Source organism: Desmodus rotundus, chromosome 1 (assembly GCF_022682495.2).
Source record: "Desmodus rotundus isolate HL8 chromosome 1, HLdesRot8A.1, whole genome shotgun sequence".
Lineage (NCBI taxonomy): Eukaryota > Metazoa > Chordata > Mammalia > Chiroptera > Phyllostomidae > Desmodus > Desmodus rotundus.
The window spans coordinates 992420-1009046 of record NC_071387.1 but is presented as its reverse complement, the minus strand read 5'-3'; the positions used below and the strand labels follow the sequence as shown (position 1 = coordinate 1009046).

Genomic DNA, 16627 nt, shown 5'->3' with positions numbered 1-16627 from the left:
CAAAACCTAGAAACAAATGGAGGAAAGGGAGGGGGACACCCAGCCACCACCCTCCCATCAGGTGCTGAGCCTGCCCACCAGGAGGGGCAGCTCTAGCGTCAGAGCCAGAGGGGAGATTTCTGGAGGGGCAGAGAGGTAGTTGAGGCCAGGGACCAATGGAGACCAGCAGAACACGGGCACACCTGCCCTCAGAGAACTGGCCACCCCTCATGTATTCCTGGGTGCAACTGCCCGGCCCCAGCCTATGTGGCCTGGGGCAGACATGCAGGACGGCCGCCATGCTGACCCAGCCCGGACAACACATGACTCTGGTGGGAAGTCCTCCTAACCCCAGGGGCAGCCGCCCTCGTGAGAACAAGGCTCTGGCCGAACAGCAGGGAGCCAGGACTGTGAGGGCAACTCAGGGCCACCGGGACAGAGGGGCCGGGCAGCAGAAGTGGCACACAGACACAGTAAAACAAGAGAGCTTTATGGTCAGAGATCGGTGTGGAAGGAGAAAAAGGAACCTGGGGAACAGAGTGAGGGCACCCCGGCCCCGGCTGGAGGCGCACTGGCGCAGGGCCGGCAGCTGTGGAGCCCGCGGGAAGCTGGGCCGCATGCGGGGGGGCCGGGCAAGCAGGGGCTGGGTGGCGACCACGGCGCTCCTGCCTCTGTAAACAGCCTCGCCGCACGGGGCCTTAGTCCCTCCCTGAGAAGCCGCGGGGCGGCGCTGCGCGGAGTGGGCGATCCTGGCAGGGCGACGGGCCTAGAGCTCCTCGTAGTCCCCGCCCCCGCGGAGGCGGCCACCCGGGGCCCCGCTGCCCAGGAAGGCCTCCAGCTCGTCCACTGCTGTCCTCTCGCGGCGCCGTCGCCGCCGGTCCTCGCGGGGCTCCTCCTTGTCCTTGCCCTTCTTGTGTTTGCTCTTCTTCTTCGTAGCCTTGTCCTCCTGTGGGTGCAGCTCATGTCAGCGGGGCGCGGGGACCGGGAACCCTCACCCCTATCTGGCCCCTGCGCGGAGGCGTACCTCTCGGCCTTTCTTCTTCTTCTTCTCCTTGGATGGAGGCTTATCTGCACAGAGGGGACGCCTGTCAGCTCCGCCACCACTGCGGGAGCTGCCCCCTCCTCCCACCCGCCCTTCAGCCTCCACCGCAGGACCCCAGCGCCGCTCAGTGGCAGGTGCAGCACCAGCCCAGGGAGACAAGCCTGGGAGGTCCTTGTCTCTCCCTCCCCCGACCAGCTGACACTGCACGTTGGGGCAGAGCTGGGCTCACAAGGCCCAGGGTGAAGGGCAGCGGCAGGGAGTTGTGGAGATCATCAGGCCTGAAGGCCACGCCCGCGTGTGTGCAGAGGGCCGGACTCAGGGTGCATGTGGGCTCTCCGCTGGCCCACAGCAGCACCACTCAGCACCTCCTGGGTGGACGCCCGACCAGCCCCCAGCCCTGAGTGCCCTGTGTCATCAGAGCACAGATGGACCCCAGCCAGGGCTGGGGGGAGTGGGGAGCCAGGTGCAGTACTCAGGGAACCGACAGCTAGCTGGCTGGGCCCTGCAGGGTGGCCTTGCTGCTCTTAGGACCCCCAGGGTGAGAAGGGACAGAAATGTGTCCCCTGGTGGGACAGCCCCATGGGGAGGACTGCATCCCAGGCCCCCAGCTACCTTCACCACTGCTCGCCTTGTGACCTGTCTCCTCCAGCCCCAAGCCGAAGAGATCCGTATCATCCTTCACCCTGAAGGATGGGATGCGGGCCTTGAGGGGCGGGGGCGGCGGGGCAGGGCCAGTGTCCTCGTCTGTCACGTCGGAGAGGTCCTCTCGCACTGGGAACTCGTCCTGGAGGAGCAGGCCAGGGAGGCCGCCTCATCACCCCTGTGGTTAGGCTCTGCCACTTCCCAGGCAGGTGATAAGCCCCCTTGAGGGGCCGAACTTGACCCAGGGTCAGGGGGATAGCAATGCCTACATGTGGCAGCCAGGATGCTGAAACCCCTGCACTGTCACTGTGGTGGGCAGACAGGCCCAGGCTGTGGGGTCTCCCAGGCTCTGGCCTCAGGGAGATGTCACCCAGCCCCCCGGAGCCCCCAGCCCTTTCCGTCCTGGACGCAGCCTCAGGGTTCCTCACCACTCTCGGGGGCACGTCCAGGTCACTCTCGAAGTCAGGGTCATCCATGACAAAGGACAGCATCTGGGCAGCGATGGGCCCCTCAGGGTCGCTCTCTGACGATGCTGCTGGTTCCTCCCCCTTCCTGTCCTCGTGCCCGAGAGAGGAGCCCTCAGCGGGGGGCCTGCGGGGTTCTGCTGCCCTGGGGGCTGTACGCCTGTGTGGCCTCAGGGCCTTTGCAGAGGGCCTTTGGGACAGGAGGTGGTCAGGGGTCTGTGTCTGCCCTTCCCCCTGGAGCCCCTCCCCCCACAACCCGACATACTGTTTGGTCCCTGGCTCGGGGCACTTCCGGGAGGCCAGGGCTGCAGCCTCACTGGGAAGAGTGGCGTTCTCCCTGGAGACAGGGCCTGTGGACAGCAGGGGCCTACTGGGTGGCTTATCTTCGAGGTCCACGTCATCCTGGAAACCTGCCACCATCGGGTTCCCTCCTGGGGCCTCCCCATCACTGCGGGGGAGGGAGAGGGAGGTCAGAGGTCAGTAGGGGGACTAGGCCCCCGGCTTCCAGGACCCTCTGGCCTCCAACTGTGAGCCAACTGTGGCTGCTCCCCTTGGTGCTCCTGTTCCCATGGGGACAGATGGTGGTGGGGGGGCATGGGAGGGACAAGAGGCTGAAGGAGGGCCTGCCATCTCCCTGGGAGCATAGGGTGAAGGGTCGGGGCTTACAGGTGGGCTCAGGCACTCAGGGAGGAGCATGCTGCTGGCTTTGTTCTCTCGCTCACACTTTCAGAGGGGCATGGTGACACCAGAGACGCCTGGAGTGGACCCGCCTTGGGCTCAGCACCAGCAGGGAGTGTGAGGGCGTGACAGAGTGCCAAAGGCACCGAGAAGGCTGGTGCCACCCTGACCTGTCGCTGTCCGGAAGGACCTCGGCCTCGACTCTCTTCTCATCCTTCAGGGGGGCTACGTCATCCAGGAAGCTGTGGTCCAGGCCGTCCGCAGGAACAAATTCCTCCACGTCCCGGACTTTCGCTGAGGCCTCTGCAGCTGGGACTGAATCTGTGCCTGCAGGGATGGGACGCAAGCAGGGGTTGGTGTGTGACTGGGCTGACAGCTACCCACCCAGGAGGAGGAAAGGGACCCTGTCCCAGTCTGGGGGAGCTCACGGGCCAGGTAGATGGCGCCATCACAACCCAGCCACGCACACCTCCCGAGGTGCTGCCCAGGGGCCTACCTGGGGGAGGAGGGGCCACCTCAGCAGCTGGTGCCGTCCCAAACAGCCGGGAGATGATGCTCCGTCTCGGGGCTGGGGCGGGGGCCACGGGGTGTGCCGGGGGCAGCGGAGCCTCTGAGGGGGACGGTGGGGAGGGGCAGGCCGAGGGGGCGGGCTGTGGGGTGCTGGGGCTGCAGCTTCCCGTAGACTGGGCACTCAGGGGCACCCCTGGCGACTGGGAGCCCGAGGACGGGCTCTGCCCATTGGCCACCGGTGGGGATGAATGGCCGCGGCTGCGTGCCTCCATCATCTCGAGGAAGCTGGGGGAACACAGGGTGGGAGTGAGAAGCCAGCCTTCCTCTCATCCGTGGTGACAGCCACATCCCCGTCCTCAGGCTCAGCAGCCCACACAGCCCCTGGCATCAAGCAGAGCGTCCCTGGGGGAGCAGGGCCTAGGAGCGGGGCGGGCCTGACATGCCCTCCACCCTGGTGCAGGCTGCAGGGCTGGCCTCAGGGAGGAGGGTCCTGGAGGCAGTGGCAGGATGGAACCTCAGAAGATAGCCTTGCTGTCCTCGGGCCGAGGACCGCGTGCTCTTTGGGAGCGATCCTGCACACGGTCAGTCCCTGCCGGCTGGCTGGGGCCCCGGGGACAGAGAGCAGGGCATCTGGGCGAGCAGCCCTCCCGGGAGGTGGGACTTGGATGTTGGGGTCTGGTGAAGGCCGGGAGTGAAATCCATTCTCTAGCCCCATCCTCAGCTACCCCATCTTCTGTGGGTGGGCAACCCCACCCCATCCTGCACCTGTCAGGACCGGAAGGCCCCTCCCCACCCAGAACCCTCCCAGGGCCAAGGCACTCTCTGAAGAGCCTGCTTACGCCACCTCCACCCAGGAAACAGAGCTCCCAACGGAGACGGTGGTCTCAGCCAGAAAATGTCAGGGGAGGGAGCAGGTCTCCCTGGGGCCATGGGCGGCACCTCGCACCATATGCCAGGTGGCCGACAGGCGAGGCTGGTCTGGCCAGAGGCAGGTGCAACGCCAACAGATGCCCCGCCTGTGGGCCTGAGTCTCCATAGCCAGGTGGCTGTCTGGGAGGGCAGCTGAGCAGCTACCTCTGGTGAACTGGCAGTCCCCATTTATGCCCCACCGGCTCTGAGCCACCGTGGGTCTTGTCAGGACAAGGGGCCTGGCCCCAACAAGGCTGGTGGGTGGGGTGGCAGGGACTTGGAGCACCCAACCACCCATGCTCTGGAGCACCTGGCGGAGGCAGGTAGCTCTCTTCCCAAGGCCAGGTAGGCTCCATTTCACACTTAATCTACTTGCCTCACTCTAAATATTTCACGGTCGACATGAATAATAGAGAGACCTGGTCCAGGGACAGACAAGGCTGCAGGCCTCAGGCCCAGCAGGGCCACCCCACCCGTCCCTGCGGGGCCCGTGCGCGCCTGTCTCTGTGCCCCACCAGTTTCTGGTGGAGGTGAACGGCCTTTCTGGACACACACAATGCTCCTTGGCCGACGGGGCAGCTGGGACGGGGCTCGCCTGCTGTCCCACCTGGACAGACCCAGACGCAAGGCCTGGTCCCGCCTGCAGACACCGTGCCCTCCCCGCAGCGCCCTCGGCCCCGGGGGACGTACATGCTGTAGTTCTGGTCCTCCGTCTCCTGCTGCACCGACAGCTCCTCCAGTGTGGCATCCATGTCCAGCTGGTTGGTCTCCAGCTGCCGCAGCAGCGTCTCCCGCTGCAGAACAGAGCGGATGCCTGAGGACACACCCCCGGCCTCGAGTCCCTGCGGCCAGCCAGGATGGAGGACCACAGCAGACCACGGGGCGTGGGGACCTGGAAACTCCCACAACCTCATCCCAACGACCAGCATGACACCGAAGGTGCTCGGTGTGGCCATGACGACGGCGTCAATGACAGGGACAAACCCCTGTCCAAACAAGGTGCCCCTGAGGTTCAAGACACCCCCCCACTGGCTGAAAAGCACCCGTGGGGTGGGGGGGTCTGGGGAGACACACCCTCTGGTGTCAGAACACAGCCTTCTGCACACAGCAGAAGCTGCCATGGGGCTGGGCACCAGGGTGCTGAGGGCCCTGCACAGGGAGCGCAGGCCCAGCCGCTGCTGTCAGAACCCGTGCAGGCCAGTGGGCCACCAGCCTGGCGCCGTGTCCGCCCAGCGGGAAGGGCCGTATGCCTTCAGGCCCATCCCCCCAGCTACTGCGGAGAGGCCTGCTCCGAAGTGAGGGCGACTGGCACTGCCCTGGCAGTCGGGGAGCTGGGGCACCTGGGGTGAAGAGGGACAGCACAAGGGCCACAGAAGCACCGCGCGGGGGCCAGCGCCCAGGCTGGGGGGGGGGGGCTGCAGCCCCCACTGGTCTGGGCATGTGGTTCCCTGTCTGAGACTGGCACCCACAGCTCCTGCAGCTGTGCGTGGCTCAGAAAGACCCAGGTCCCAGGCCCACCCTGCAGAGGGGAGGGAGTGCTCCAAGCTCAGGAGCGGCCCCACCCTGGGCCTGAACAGCCGCTGCGCCTGGTGGAGGGGGAGTGTGTGGCAGGCCTCACCTGGAGCTGCAGGAACGGGATGTTGAAGAACTTATGAAGGTACTTCAGGCCGAAGCTGTTCTTCATGGAGGACTCGGCGTAGCGGAAGTAGGAGGAGCCCAGCGGTCTGCTCGTGGAGAGAACGAAGTGAGACCGCAGGCCAGGAGCTATGGGCTGAGCTGCCCCACTGCCCCCACTTCGTCTGAGGTGCCTTCTGCTGGTGACTACCTCCAAGTGGCCCAGGCCCCGAGCCCATACCTGAGCCTCAGTGGCTCTGCTGAGCGGAGCGCTGCCTGCGCTGGGCTCGTGCAGCCTCCTCCCCCCACTTGGTGCCAGAAAGCCACCTCCATCCTCGGTCCACAGCCACGCTCCCTGGTGCATGCTAGCCCTGCTGTCCCTCCTTCCCTGGGCCCTCCGCAGCCGCATGGTGCCCAGGCTGTGCCCTTGGCCCAGGGTCCCGACAGCACCCACCTGTCCAGGCCGTCGATGAGGCCACGCACATCATCCGGCAGGACCACGCGATGCTCACCCATGTCGCGGTAGTTCCCCAGCACGCACACCGGCACGTGGGGCGGAACCTTGGGCAGCTCCCGCAGGATGTAGGCGAAGGTCCTTCAGGGACGTGTGTGAGGAGGGGCCCGCCTGAGTGTCGCCGGAGTGTCCTGGACCCGCGAGCCTCACTCATCACCTGCTGCCTGCTGCCCCCAGGCTTCGCGCCGCCCCTGACCCACAAACCCCCTCGGTTTTGCCCGCTGACGGCTGCTCACAAGTGCCTGCCCCACGCCGCCCTCTCAGCTTTCCTGCAGCTCTCGGGGCCCAGGGACTCTTTGAGGTGTCCCTTTGCTGACTCAGGGCTTGGCCCTGTGGTGACATGGGGGGTTCACATGGTCCCCTGGCACAGGGCCCTCAGCCCCATGGGGCTGATGGTTGTCCCGCCTCACAGGGCAGTCACACAGTAACCAAGGGAAGTGTGACAATGCTCCCCGAACCCAGAGAAAGCCAGGACAAATAGTGAACAGTGCAGCGGGCACCACATACACGACCTGGCTCTGCCTCTTCTATTTGCACACAGGCACTTCGACTGTTAAGGGCCGAAGGCGTCCCAGAGGCCGGCAGAGCTGCCGCCTGCCTGACGTGCACTGGAAGCTGCCCCGCCCTGACCCCCCACGTCCCTAGGACCCGAGGCGCTGCTGGGCACCCGTGGGTGGTGCACACAGCCTGCTGGGACGCACACGCGAGTGTGCGAACGAGCGCCCAGCGCTGCAGGAGACGTGCGTGTGCAAGGCTCAGGAGAGCCGGGCTGGGTGCCGCCCACAGCAGCAGCGCTAGCCGGACGCCGGGGTCCACCCCACGTGCGAGCCCCGCGTGTGGCAATGACGACAACCCCTCGAGGGTGCGTGCAAGCGGGGGAGCGCCCAAGGCGGTGGCTCCTCTTCGGCGGTGTCTGGAGGACTGGATTTATGGTGGCATCTCCAAGCAGCCGGAGGCAATCCTGGGCTGGTGCAGGGCTGCATGGTCCAGCGCCAGGCAGGGTGGGCGCCGTGTGCCACGGCTCCCCGGGCACACGCCACGGTGCCATCCAGTGGAGGCCCTGGCAGGTGGCCCTGCATCCCACCCCCTCCCCGCCCCCTGCCTGCTGAGCCTGCTCTGGAGCCTCCCGCTGAGATGGGTCTTAGTTGTGCATCATCCTAGCACAGGTCAAAGAACAAGGGGGGTGTTCCTGGGCACCCTTGACAAACGCACCACTGATTCCACCCAATTTTAGAGTCTTTTCAGGAAAGGCTATGGGGCTGTTGGAAGGCACACCTGCCCCCACCCCGAGCCAGCCGGCCTCCATGCACAGACCCGTGTCCACGTGTGCGGATGCCCAGAGACGTGTGGGCCAGGGTTCCGCGTGGCCGGCTGGCTGGCGAGGAGCGCTCGCACGGTGACGCCGGCGGGCCTGCTGCCTGGGGACAAAGGAGGTGCCCCTCTGGGCAGGGGCTGCTGGGAGCGCCTGTGCCCTTACCACTGCTTGGTGATGTCAAACATCATGACCACCCCATGGCAGTTCTTGTACACGTCCAGGAACTCAGCGTCCAGGGCCATCTCGGACTCCGCCTGGGGACGGGAGGGGCCCGGCATGAGGTGGCATGGCGGGCGACCCCACAGGTGGGGACCCGCAGCCCCTGGAAAAGCCCAACTCGGACGTCCGCCGTCTGCAGAGACTGCAGCTGCTTTCACTTTGGAAGACACACGCAGACCAAGACCGTCTGGCGTGGGTGGGGAAGGTCCGAGAGGGACCACTGCGGACTCTGGGGCCCCTCTGCTCCACGCCGCCTGGCTGCGGTCTCCTCCACTAGCCACCAGCAGCACCCCCAGGGCCGAGCTTTCTGCCCCCAGGAGAGCGTGGGGCAGCTGCACAGAGGGCAGGTGTCTGCAGAGAGCCCTCTGGACACGCTGCCCAGAGCAGCCGCTGTGCAGGGACAGCAGCTACAGCCAAACAGGCCAGGTGCCCACTCAGCCTTCCCGCTGTGAAGGGGAGCGGGGAGGCCACCCACGTCCCGGCCGACTGCGGCCCAGGGGAGGAGTGGGGCCCCGCAGCGGCAGCAGTGGCCCTGGCACGGAGAGCAGTGGTCAGCCCAACTCGTGCGTGTCAGCTGCAGCGGCCACGCGACAGCCCCCAGGAGCCACACTCACGCCCACAGGAGCTGGGGCCACACCGTGAAGGTGTATCCTGTGCTTTTAAGACCTGACGCCTCTGTGGCAGGAATACCCACTTTGGCCAGTTCACCTAAGTCTCTCCCGGGCCCCTCGAATTCCGCATGGGATCTGATGGGGTCACTGGCATGGTGCTGGCTCTGGCAGGTCCAGCCACCCCAAAGTGGCTGGGGCGGCACACAGTCCAGAGGGCAGCTGGGACCAGTGGGCAGAGGGGTCTGGAAAACAGGTGCACACACTCCACCCCCACTGTGGGCCCCACAGGCAGGGCCCCGCTTACCTCCTGGGGGTCGTTTTCCATCTTCAAGCTGTCACCTCGCTTTTTGCATTTTCCTTATTAAAAGACACAAAAGGGACCAGGTGGACCTGCAGGGCCCAGGACAGCCATAGGCAGGAGCAGCCTTCCTCACACCCGGCCCCCTGCACACACCAGTCCCACCAGCAGTGGGCAATGGACAGACTGGATACCCTGGGAGTGGAGCCCCCACTCGGCTGGCACTGCGGTGGCCCTGCCATGTGGCTGGGACCCCAGCGAGGCTTCCTGGCGGCTCCAGCTGCCCCGGCCCCGCCCCAGCCCAGAGAAAGACCCCAGCAGGCTGCCAACAGCGGGACCTCCTTGAAGGCACGGGGCAGGCCCCAGGGCGCAGGGAGTGCTCAGGAGGCGACCCCAGTGTCCCTGCCAGGCTCAGCTTCAAATGCGGACACTCCCTTCCAGGATTGACCACGCCTGAGCCCGGAGAGAGCACAGCTGAGCAGCACTGGCCTGGTCAGCCCAGCTTCTGAGCTCACAGAACTCACGCTGAGCACCGGTGACCCTGAGTAACCAGGAGCCTCCCCAAACACACACAGCTGAGGCACAACTGAGAAGGGACCACTGTCACCCAGGAACTCCAGGGTCCCCCGGGCTCCTAGGACAAGACACTGATGGTCACCCCCTGCGCGGGTGGCAGAGCCTGTGCACTCTTTTGCCCCCAGCAAGTATTTACGGGGTGGCCTGTGTGCCAGGCGTGGATGCAGAGGGACAGAGCAAGGCTGGGGAGAGCCCACCCCACCACGTGCCAGCAGGACACGCCGGGCAGGGGTGTGCGGGGTCAGAGTCACAGGTCCATGGGAGAGTGGGGGCTCCGGCTGCCTGGAGAGAGGCAGAGCCCCGTGCTCCTTGTGCAGGGGGCTGCCGCCAAGGCTGACAGGGATCCACGATGGACAAAGACACACACCCAGGACCCGGGCAGAGGACGGGGGGGGGGAGACAGGGGAGCAGAGCGCGTGCAAGGGCGGTGCCACTTACCTTTGTCCACCACGTCCCAGACCTCGACTTTCACGATGTCGTCAGTGGCTAAAACGAGAAAGCAAGAACACTGGCACCCAGCTGACCTGCTGGCGTCCCACAGATGGGCCATCAGGACCTGTCCGGGCACCCCTGGGGACACAGGCCTGTCCCTGGGTGCCGTCCACGGGCACCGAGCACCTGCCCAAGCCCTGCGCACGGGCTGCAGCCAGACATGGCCTCCCTAGCTGGGGGGGAGGCTCACGGATTCCGAGGGGAACCCCAGTGCACTGTCCCGCCGGCCTAAGCCCAACTGCAAGGGGTGCTGCGGGTGTGGAGGGGGAGCTCCTGGAGGTGCAGGCAGCCCTGGCGGGCACACAGGACCCAAACCCGCCCCACAGGCGTCCCGGGACGCGGCCTGGCAGTCACAAAGGCCCCGCGTGTCCCGCTGCTGCAGGCCTTTCAATGGGCAGTGCCGCCACAAGTGTCCGGTGATGCCCTGACACCCAGGGTAGCTCCTTGGTGTCCTGCGGGGCTGCCCGCTGCCCTCGGCAGGGCCTGGAGGCCACCAGGCGTGTTCTGTCCACCAAGTCCTTCAGGGACAGGGATTTCCAAAGCCTGAGGCAAAGATCTGTGGGCGCAGTGGGGGCTGCTCCCGGGGACACCGCCCTGCCGAGCCAGAGCTTTGCCCTTCCAAGGTCTCCAGGCCCCAGGGGGGGCCTTGGCTCAGAACCCCCCTCCCGAGCCCCTGCTGCCTTGCCCATTTCTCTGGGAGAGGACTCCAAGGTGCCCCAAAAGTGCCTTTAAGGAGAGCCATGATAGCCCCTGAGGTCACGGGATCCCATGCATGTACGGTCTCCATGACGACACCATGCCAAGAAAGGCATCCCCAAGGACGCACAGCCAAGGAAGAGCGACGGGGAAACCCCACCCTGTGAGTGGCAGCCGCTGCCCCGCCCCACGTGCCCACGGCCTCACCCTTGTAGCTCCAGTGGATGCTGGTGACCTGGATCTCCTGTGTGGGGATGTACTCCTCCACGAACCTCTTGCCCTGCAGCCGGTGCCACAGCGCAGTCTTGCCCGTGTTCCTGTCTCCTCGGATCACTATCTTCACTGGCGGGGGCAGGGAGGGGGGAGGAGAGCAGGGCAGATCAGGTAAAGAAGCCGGACCAGAGCTGACAACCCCCAGCTCCCAGAGTGTGCGCACAGGCACTCGTTCTCTTCCGCCCAGACCCTGGCCTGCGTGGCTGCGGAGCAGAGAGGAGCAGGGAGGAGCCAGCAGGGACGGGCACAAGGGCCCATGGGGCCCACTTTGGGCACACGCAGGGCTGCCGGGGCGGCCGGGCCTCTACTGCGCCCCATCTGCAGCGCAGGACCCGGGAGGCACTTCCTCCTGGGCGGACACAGGGGTACCTGCCCAGACTTCAGACTCACAGGAAAGCATCTCTCCCAGAGCTGGTCTCCCGCAGGGCTCACGGGCTCAGGGTCAAGGTCAGGCTGCTGGCATCGGCAGAGCCAGTTTCCCAGATCCCCATGGTCCGCTCACAGCCCACTCTCCCCAGCTCGGTGTGTGTAGTGCGCGGCTCCGAGGAGCCCCGGGCTCTGAAGACCGCACATGCAGGCTGCGGCAGCGGGGAGTATTTACGGGGTGGCCTGTGTGCCAGGCGTGGATGCCAAGGGACAGAGCAAGGCCGGGGAGAGCCCACCCCACCACGTGCCAGCGGGACATGCCGGGCAGGGGCGTGTGGAGTCAGAGCCACAGGTCCACGCGAGAGCGGGGGCTCCGGCTGCCTGGAGAGAGGCAGGGACCAGCTCCAGGTGCTGCGAGGGCAGGCGGGCGGGCGCCTCGCAGAGTGAGCAGAGCACGCGAGGGCTATCACACAGCCGGGAGTGTCGCCGACAGGCTGCCTTCCACCACGGGGTGCAGGGGCTTTTGTTTTTAAGATTTTATTTATTTTTGGAGAGGGGGAATGAGGCGAGAAAGAGAGGGTGAGAAACATCGATGGGTTGCCTCTCACACGCCCCAGTTGGGGGCTGAGCCTGCTACCTGGACATCTGCCCGGACCTGGAATCAAACCAGCGGCCCCTTGCTATGCAGGGCATCACTCAGATCCATGGAGCCACATGGTCAGGGCTGTGCGGGGCTTTTTCTTTAATTTTTAAAATTTATTTATCGTTAGACAGAGGGGGAGGGAGGGAGAAAGAAAAGGAGAGAAACGTCAGTGTGTGGTTGCTTCTCCTGTGCCCCCTACTGGGGACCTGGCCCACAACCCAGGCGTGTGCACCAACTGGGAATGGAACCCGCGACCCTTTGGTTCACAGGCCTGCTCTCGACCCACTGAGCCGCCCCAGCTGGGGCTGTGCAGGGCTTTCATTCCTCTGTTTGCCTGGCATGTTTCTGTTCTTTGAATGGTAAGCCTCAAGTTTCTAACATTCACATTTGCTCTAATTAAGTCCAAAATTAGTAAACGTCTTTGTCTTCCTCTTAAACGACTCAAGGACTTTCGAATGCCTCCCTTCTGACCAGCTGTGCCCTGGATGATGCGCTCACTTCTGGGACTTCAGTGTCTATGTCTGTGCCCACGCTCACCGTCATTGCCAGCACTGGGACCACCACGCACCGAGAGGTCACCCGCACGCGCCCGTTCCGGCACGTTCCTGCCCTGGGGCTCCCAGGGCTGCTCTGCACACAGTAGGACGTCCGTCATGGGCTGACCCAGCTCAACCGCAGTTGCCCCTGAAACACAGCTTGCCTGGTGCAGAGTGCCCGGCGGACAGGGGTGCCCCAGAGGCTGCCCGCGCCACCCGCCACGGGCTGGCCCTCTGGAGCAGTCTCTTTGCTCTGGCTGCCTCCTCGTCTTTCGTGTTGGTTCTGACAACGTCCAGCAACGTGTCCGGCTGCAGATGCTGCGGAACAGACACCTCACAGTCTCACGTGCCCCATGAGTGACGACGGGAGGACCCCCAGTCTTCTCTTCAGAGAGGCCTTCTCTTCGTCCTCGCCGGCCTTCCCACCGGGCACCCACCTGGGGCACGAGCCGGGGCCTGCTCAGCTCAGCACCGTGCGTCCAGCTCCAGAGGTCTCCCTGCGCTGACTTCTCCAGGCTAACAACCGGCCGGGGGCCACCGGGCAGCTCTCTTCCAAACGGGCCCTGTCTGTTCACAGTCTCGATGTTTCCACCGCTCTCTCCTCGTCAGCTCAGAAACGCTTGTTTTCTACCCCATTCCAGCTTGAGAGCGTGAAGAGTTTTACTCTGTCCCAAAGTGAAATCACTTTAAAGTTTGATGTTTGCTCACGTTAAAAGTTAATTAAAACAAATCCTAGAATGTTGGAAATAAATAAAATGATCTGGTTTCATTTGTTAAACAAAAGTAACTAATGTCTACTCTTAACAAAGTCAAATCACTCTCAGAACCCGAGACATTGGCTCAAACAAGCTGAGTGAGTGATTCACCTGGAAAACCTGTAAGTTCACCCGGAAGTGGTAAGAGCAGCCCTTTACTTAAGAAGCATGTGGCACCCTGGCTCGTGTGGCTGTGGATCGAGCACCAAACTGCGAACCAAAGGTGGCAGGTTCAATTCCCAGTTGGGGCACATGGCTGGGTTGTGGGCCAGGTCCCCAGTAGGGGGCGCACGAGAGGCAACCACACACACTGATGTTTCTCTCCCTGTTTCTCCTTCCCTTCCCCTCTACTATAAATAAGTGAAACCTTTACAAAAAAAAAAAGAAGCCTGTGGCAAACTAGCCGGTTTCCCAGGCAGACTGACAGCGGGTCCCCACCGGCAGTTCTCTTCGGTGAAGACGAGGCGCTGAGGGTGGGGCTCCACTACAGGGCCCGCGACTCCTTTCACCCAGGCTCGGTGCTGAGTCACGGACACCTCCGCACATTCCCTAGCAGTCAAAGTCACCGTCTCTCCCACACAGTCAAAGAGTGCGCGGGCTGTCTGAGAGGCGGACGAGCAGTCACTTCTGCAAGGCACTCAGGCTCAAATGCTCACGACGCCCTTTGGCCGCGGGGCCATCACCGCACACGGATCGTGGGGGCAGACTTCCGGTGGGTCCCCTCCTCCCGGACAGCCTGCTGCCAACACAGCAGTGGCTTCTCCGCACAGAGTCCTTCACGGCTCTCATCCCCAAAGTGCCGGGGGGGCGGGGGGCGCTGCAGGCTTGCTTCTCTCCAGACCTCACAGCACTGCATCTGGCTTTGTGACCCCCAAGGCCAGGACCCCAGTTCTGCACAACCCCCATCACACCCTCCCTACCTCCTGCCCCCCCACACCTCTCTGATTGCCCCGCCCGACACTGCCCAGGTTCCCTCTGGTCCCGCAGCCCCTGCCCTTTCAGACAGGCCCCACCCCCCACTAGAACCCAAGCGCCACAAGCAGAGGTGGGCGGCTGGGTTTTCACTGAGGAACACGGCACACACGTGCTGAGTGAACCAGTGCTGGAGAAGGGACACCCACAAGGGACACGTGGCATACTGGGGACAGCAAAGGCTTGGTGACCCACAAGTCGACCCCACCGGGGCAGCTCTCGACTCATTCGCCAGATGCAGCTGTTTCTTCCCTAAAGGAAATGCTCTCTCGCCCTGGGTCAACCTTCAGAAAGGTCTCCAGTGAGGAGAGTTCCAGCCCGTGTTTAACCCCCAGCCCTGCGACCTGGGGCCAGGACTCCGGCTGCCCTCTGTCCCGTGGCTTTGCTGCAAGGCCCGGACCTAACACAGCTGCCAGACTGTGTCCTGCTGCCACAGAAGGGCGGACCAATTCAGGTCCCACACTTCCTTCCACCCGACAAGCAAACAAACCACAGCGGGTCCAATGTCTCGTCCAGGCTTCAATTGTGATTCGGTTCTGATGCTGGGCTCTGGGCATGTGCGACAGGAGTCACTTCTCATTGCCACTGCGATGCACAGCAAAGTGAGTGACCGCCGTGTCCCAGGAGGACAGCGTTCCATGAGAAATGTGTCCTGGGAAGTCGACGCTCACCAGTAAAAGTCCCGAATCTGTGACTGTCACGTTGCTGGCTTGTTCCTCCAAGCTAGGGATCTTGGGAAATAAAAACCAGAGACACTCTATTCCACTGACTAACGAAGGAAAGCAGGAGGCTTGGAAACTGCTTGTTACTCAGGCCCTGGGACCACTCGCCTCTCAGCTGTACCTCAGGCCCACACCCCGACTTATCCCACTCTCACCACCTTTCATTCGGTTACAGGGGAGCCAAACCGGGCCCCCCACTACCTGAGGGTGGGGTTTCTTCTCCCAACAACTCCCCGGCCCCCCCACTAGGGAGCATGGCCATCAGGAGCTTTCTGGAAGGTGAATAGTTTCCAGGTCAAATTTCCAATGGACTGGAAATACACTTAAAGTGACACTGTAAGTAATAAAATCAAATAAGGAACACAAACACAGATTTTAGACACTTGTGAAATACATACTTGGACTTACTCTCTTCTCCCTACGTTAGAAAACTACATGTACAGCGTGAGTGCGACACGTCAGCAACCGCCTGTCTTTTAAACCTGCACGGACCGTATGCTGTCGCCAAAACACGTCACCACAGACTGGAAGGCTCCCCTTCAAGGAGCAAAGGGGGGGAAAGGCCCAGATCTTGGAGCCCCCATGACAATACTCGACAGGGAACCATTTGAAAGCAGAGAACATAGAAAGCCTTTCAGTACTGCTAGGAAAAAGCCAGCAAGATGGAAAAACTTAAAAGAGGTCAGGAAGACAGCATCTAGGAGTTCTGCCGTTTACATAATTTATAACAGGGCTGGAAACTGCCGGTGCTCCGGGGCAGCTGTCAACGGCTCCTCCCGCAGGGAGAAAGCTGTCTGGTACAAAGACAAGTGAGAGTCTGTGCCCTCCGGAGCTTTTCCAACTGTGTCCCTTACAGATGCTTTTTTTTTTTTTTTAAGGGGAGGGGGAGCAAGAATGTGTGGCGTCGCTGATATTACGTCTTCAAAGATCCCCAGAGCTAGTCCTACCAGAGCCAGCAGGATTTCACCGCCCCTCCGCAGGTGACCCCAGCTCACGGACGGAGAGCCCGTCCCCCCTTTCAAAGTGTCACAGACCACAGAGCTCTTCCCACGTTATGTAAGAATCCCTCTCGGACGAGGTCACCTGGACCCGTCGCGGCGCCGCAGAGCGCACAGGGAACGAGGACCGCCCGGGCCAATTTCACTGTGCGAATCAAACACAGGTTTCCTACCTGGCCAGCGCTCCTTGGGGAGGCCCCAAGGTCGGAGGGGAGAGGGCCCGGGCCCGCCCACCCCAGGCACCGAAGAAATGCGCTAAGGCACCCGCGACGCGCCAGCACACCCTAAAACATACGAACAGGATCTGCCACGATCATCCCGCAAATGGCGAGGGGCCCGAGGCGCGACAGGACCCTCAGCGCTCCCCGGGCCGGTTTCTGCCCAGTCCCAGGGGCCGCGGCCCGGGCATCCCACTTCCCACGCCCCCGCGCCTACTCACTGTTGTACTGCACTCCCTTGGCAAAGCGCCTCTGCAGCGCCTGGTTCATGGACTGCAACCCAGCGGGGATGTTCTTTTCGCGGCCCGGAGCCTGCTCCGATCCCACCAGCTTCTTAAGCGCGGAAAACATCTTCCCGCTTCCGTGTCCGAGCTCGGCGTGGCGCGCGAGCTCAGCGGCGGCGGCGGCGGCGGCGAGGAGCGAATCGCACCATGCCCCGCGCCCCGGCGGCCGGGCACCTGCTTCGAAGGTCTCTTGGGGACTCAGCCGCGGCGACTCTGCCCTGGGCCCCTCGGCCCCCGGCGTAGCCACCCTCCGCCAGCCAGCGCTGCCATGTTGGCGCCCGCTCGGCGGGACGCGCGGCTA

At 63.7% G+C, this 16627-nt stretch overlaps 1 protein-coding gene across 2 annotated transcripts; it reads right to left on the bottom strand.

The window, feature by feature from the left end:
• Window positions 1–453: 453 nt before the first annotated feature.
• On the bottom strand, window positions 454–16603 carry RABL6 (RAB, member RAS oncogene family like 6). Of its 2 annotated transcripts, XM_024562315.3 has the most exons (15): window positions 16264–16600; window positions 10767–10901; window positions 9810–9857; window positions 8802–8854; window positions 7830–7921; window positions 6293–6433; window positions 5843–5948; window positions 4915–5018; window positions 3302–3600; window positions 2976–3132; window positions 2393–2575; window positions 2092–2317; window positions 1634–1805; window positions 1004–1047; window positions 605–925 (listed from the first exon to the last, which is right to left on the bottom strand). In XM_024562315.3, exons 1-15 carry the CDS (start codon window positions 16391–16393, stop codon window positions 746–748), a joined length of 2070 nt encoding a protein of 689 aa, XP_024418083.2. In that variant the 5' UTR covers window positions 16394–16600; the 3' UTR covers window positions 605–745. The 2 variants fall into 2 exon arrangements, with proteins under 2 accessions (XP_053774828.1, XP_024418083.2); XM_053918853.1 differs by lacking the exon at window positions 1634–1805 and having other exon boundaries at window positions 454–925; window positions 16264–16603.
• Window positions 16604–16627: the final 24 nt, after the last annotated feature.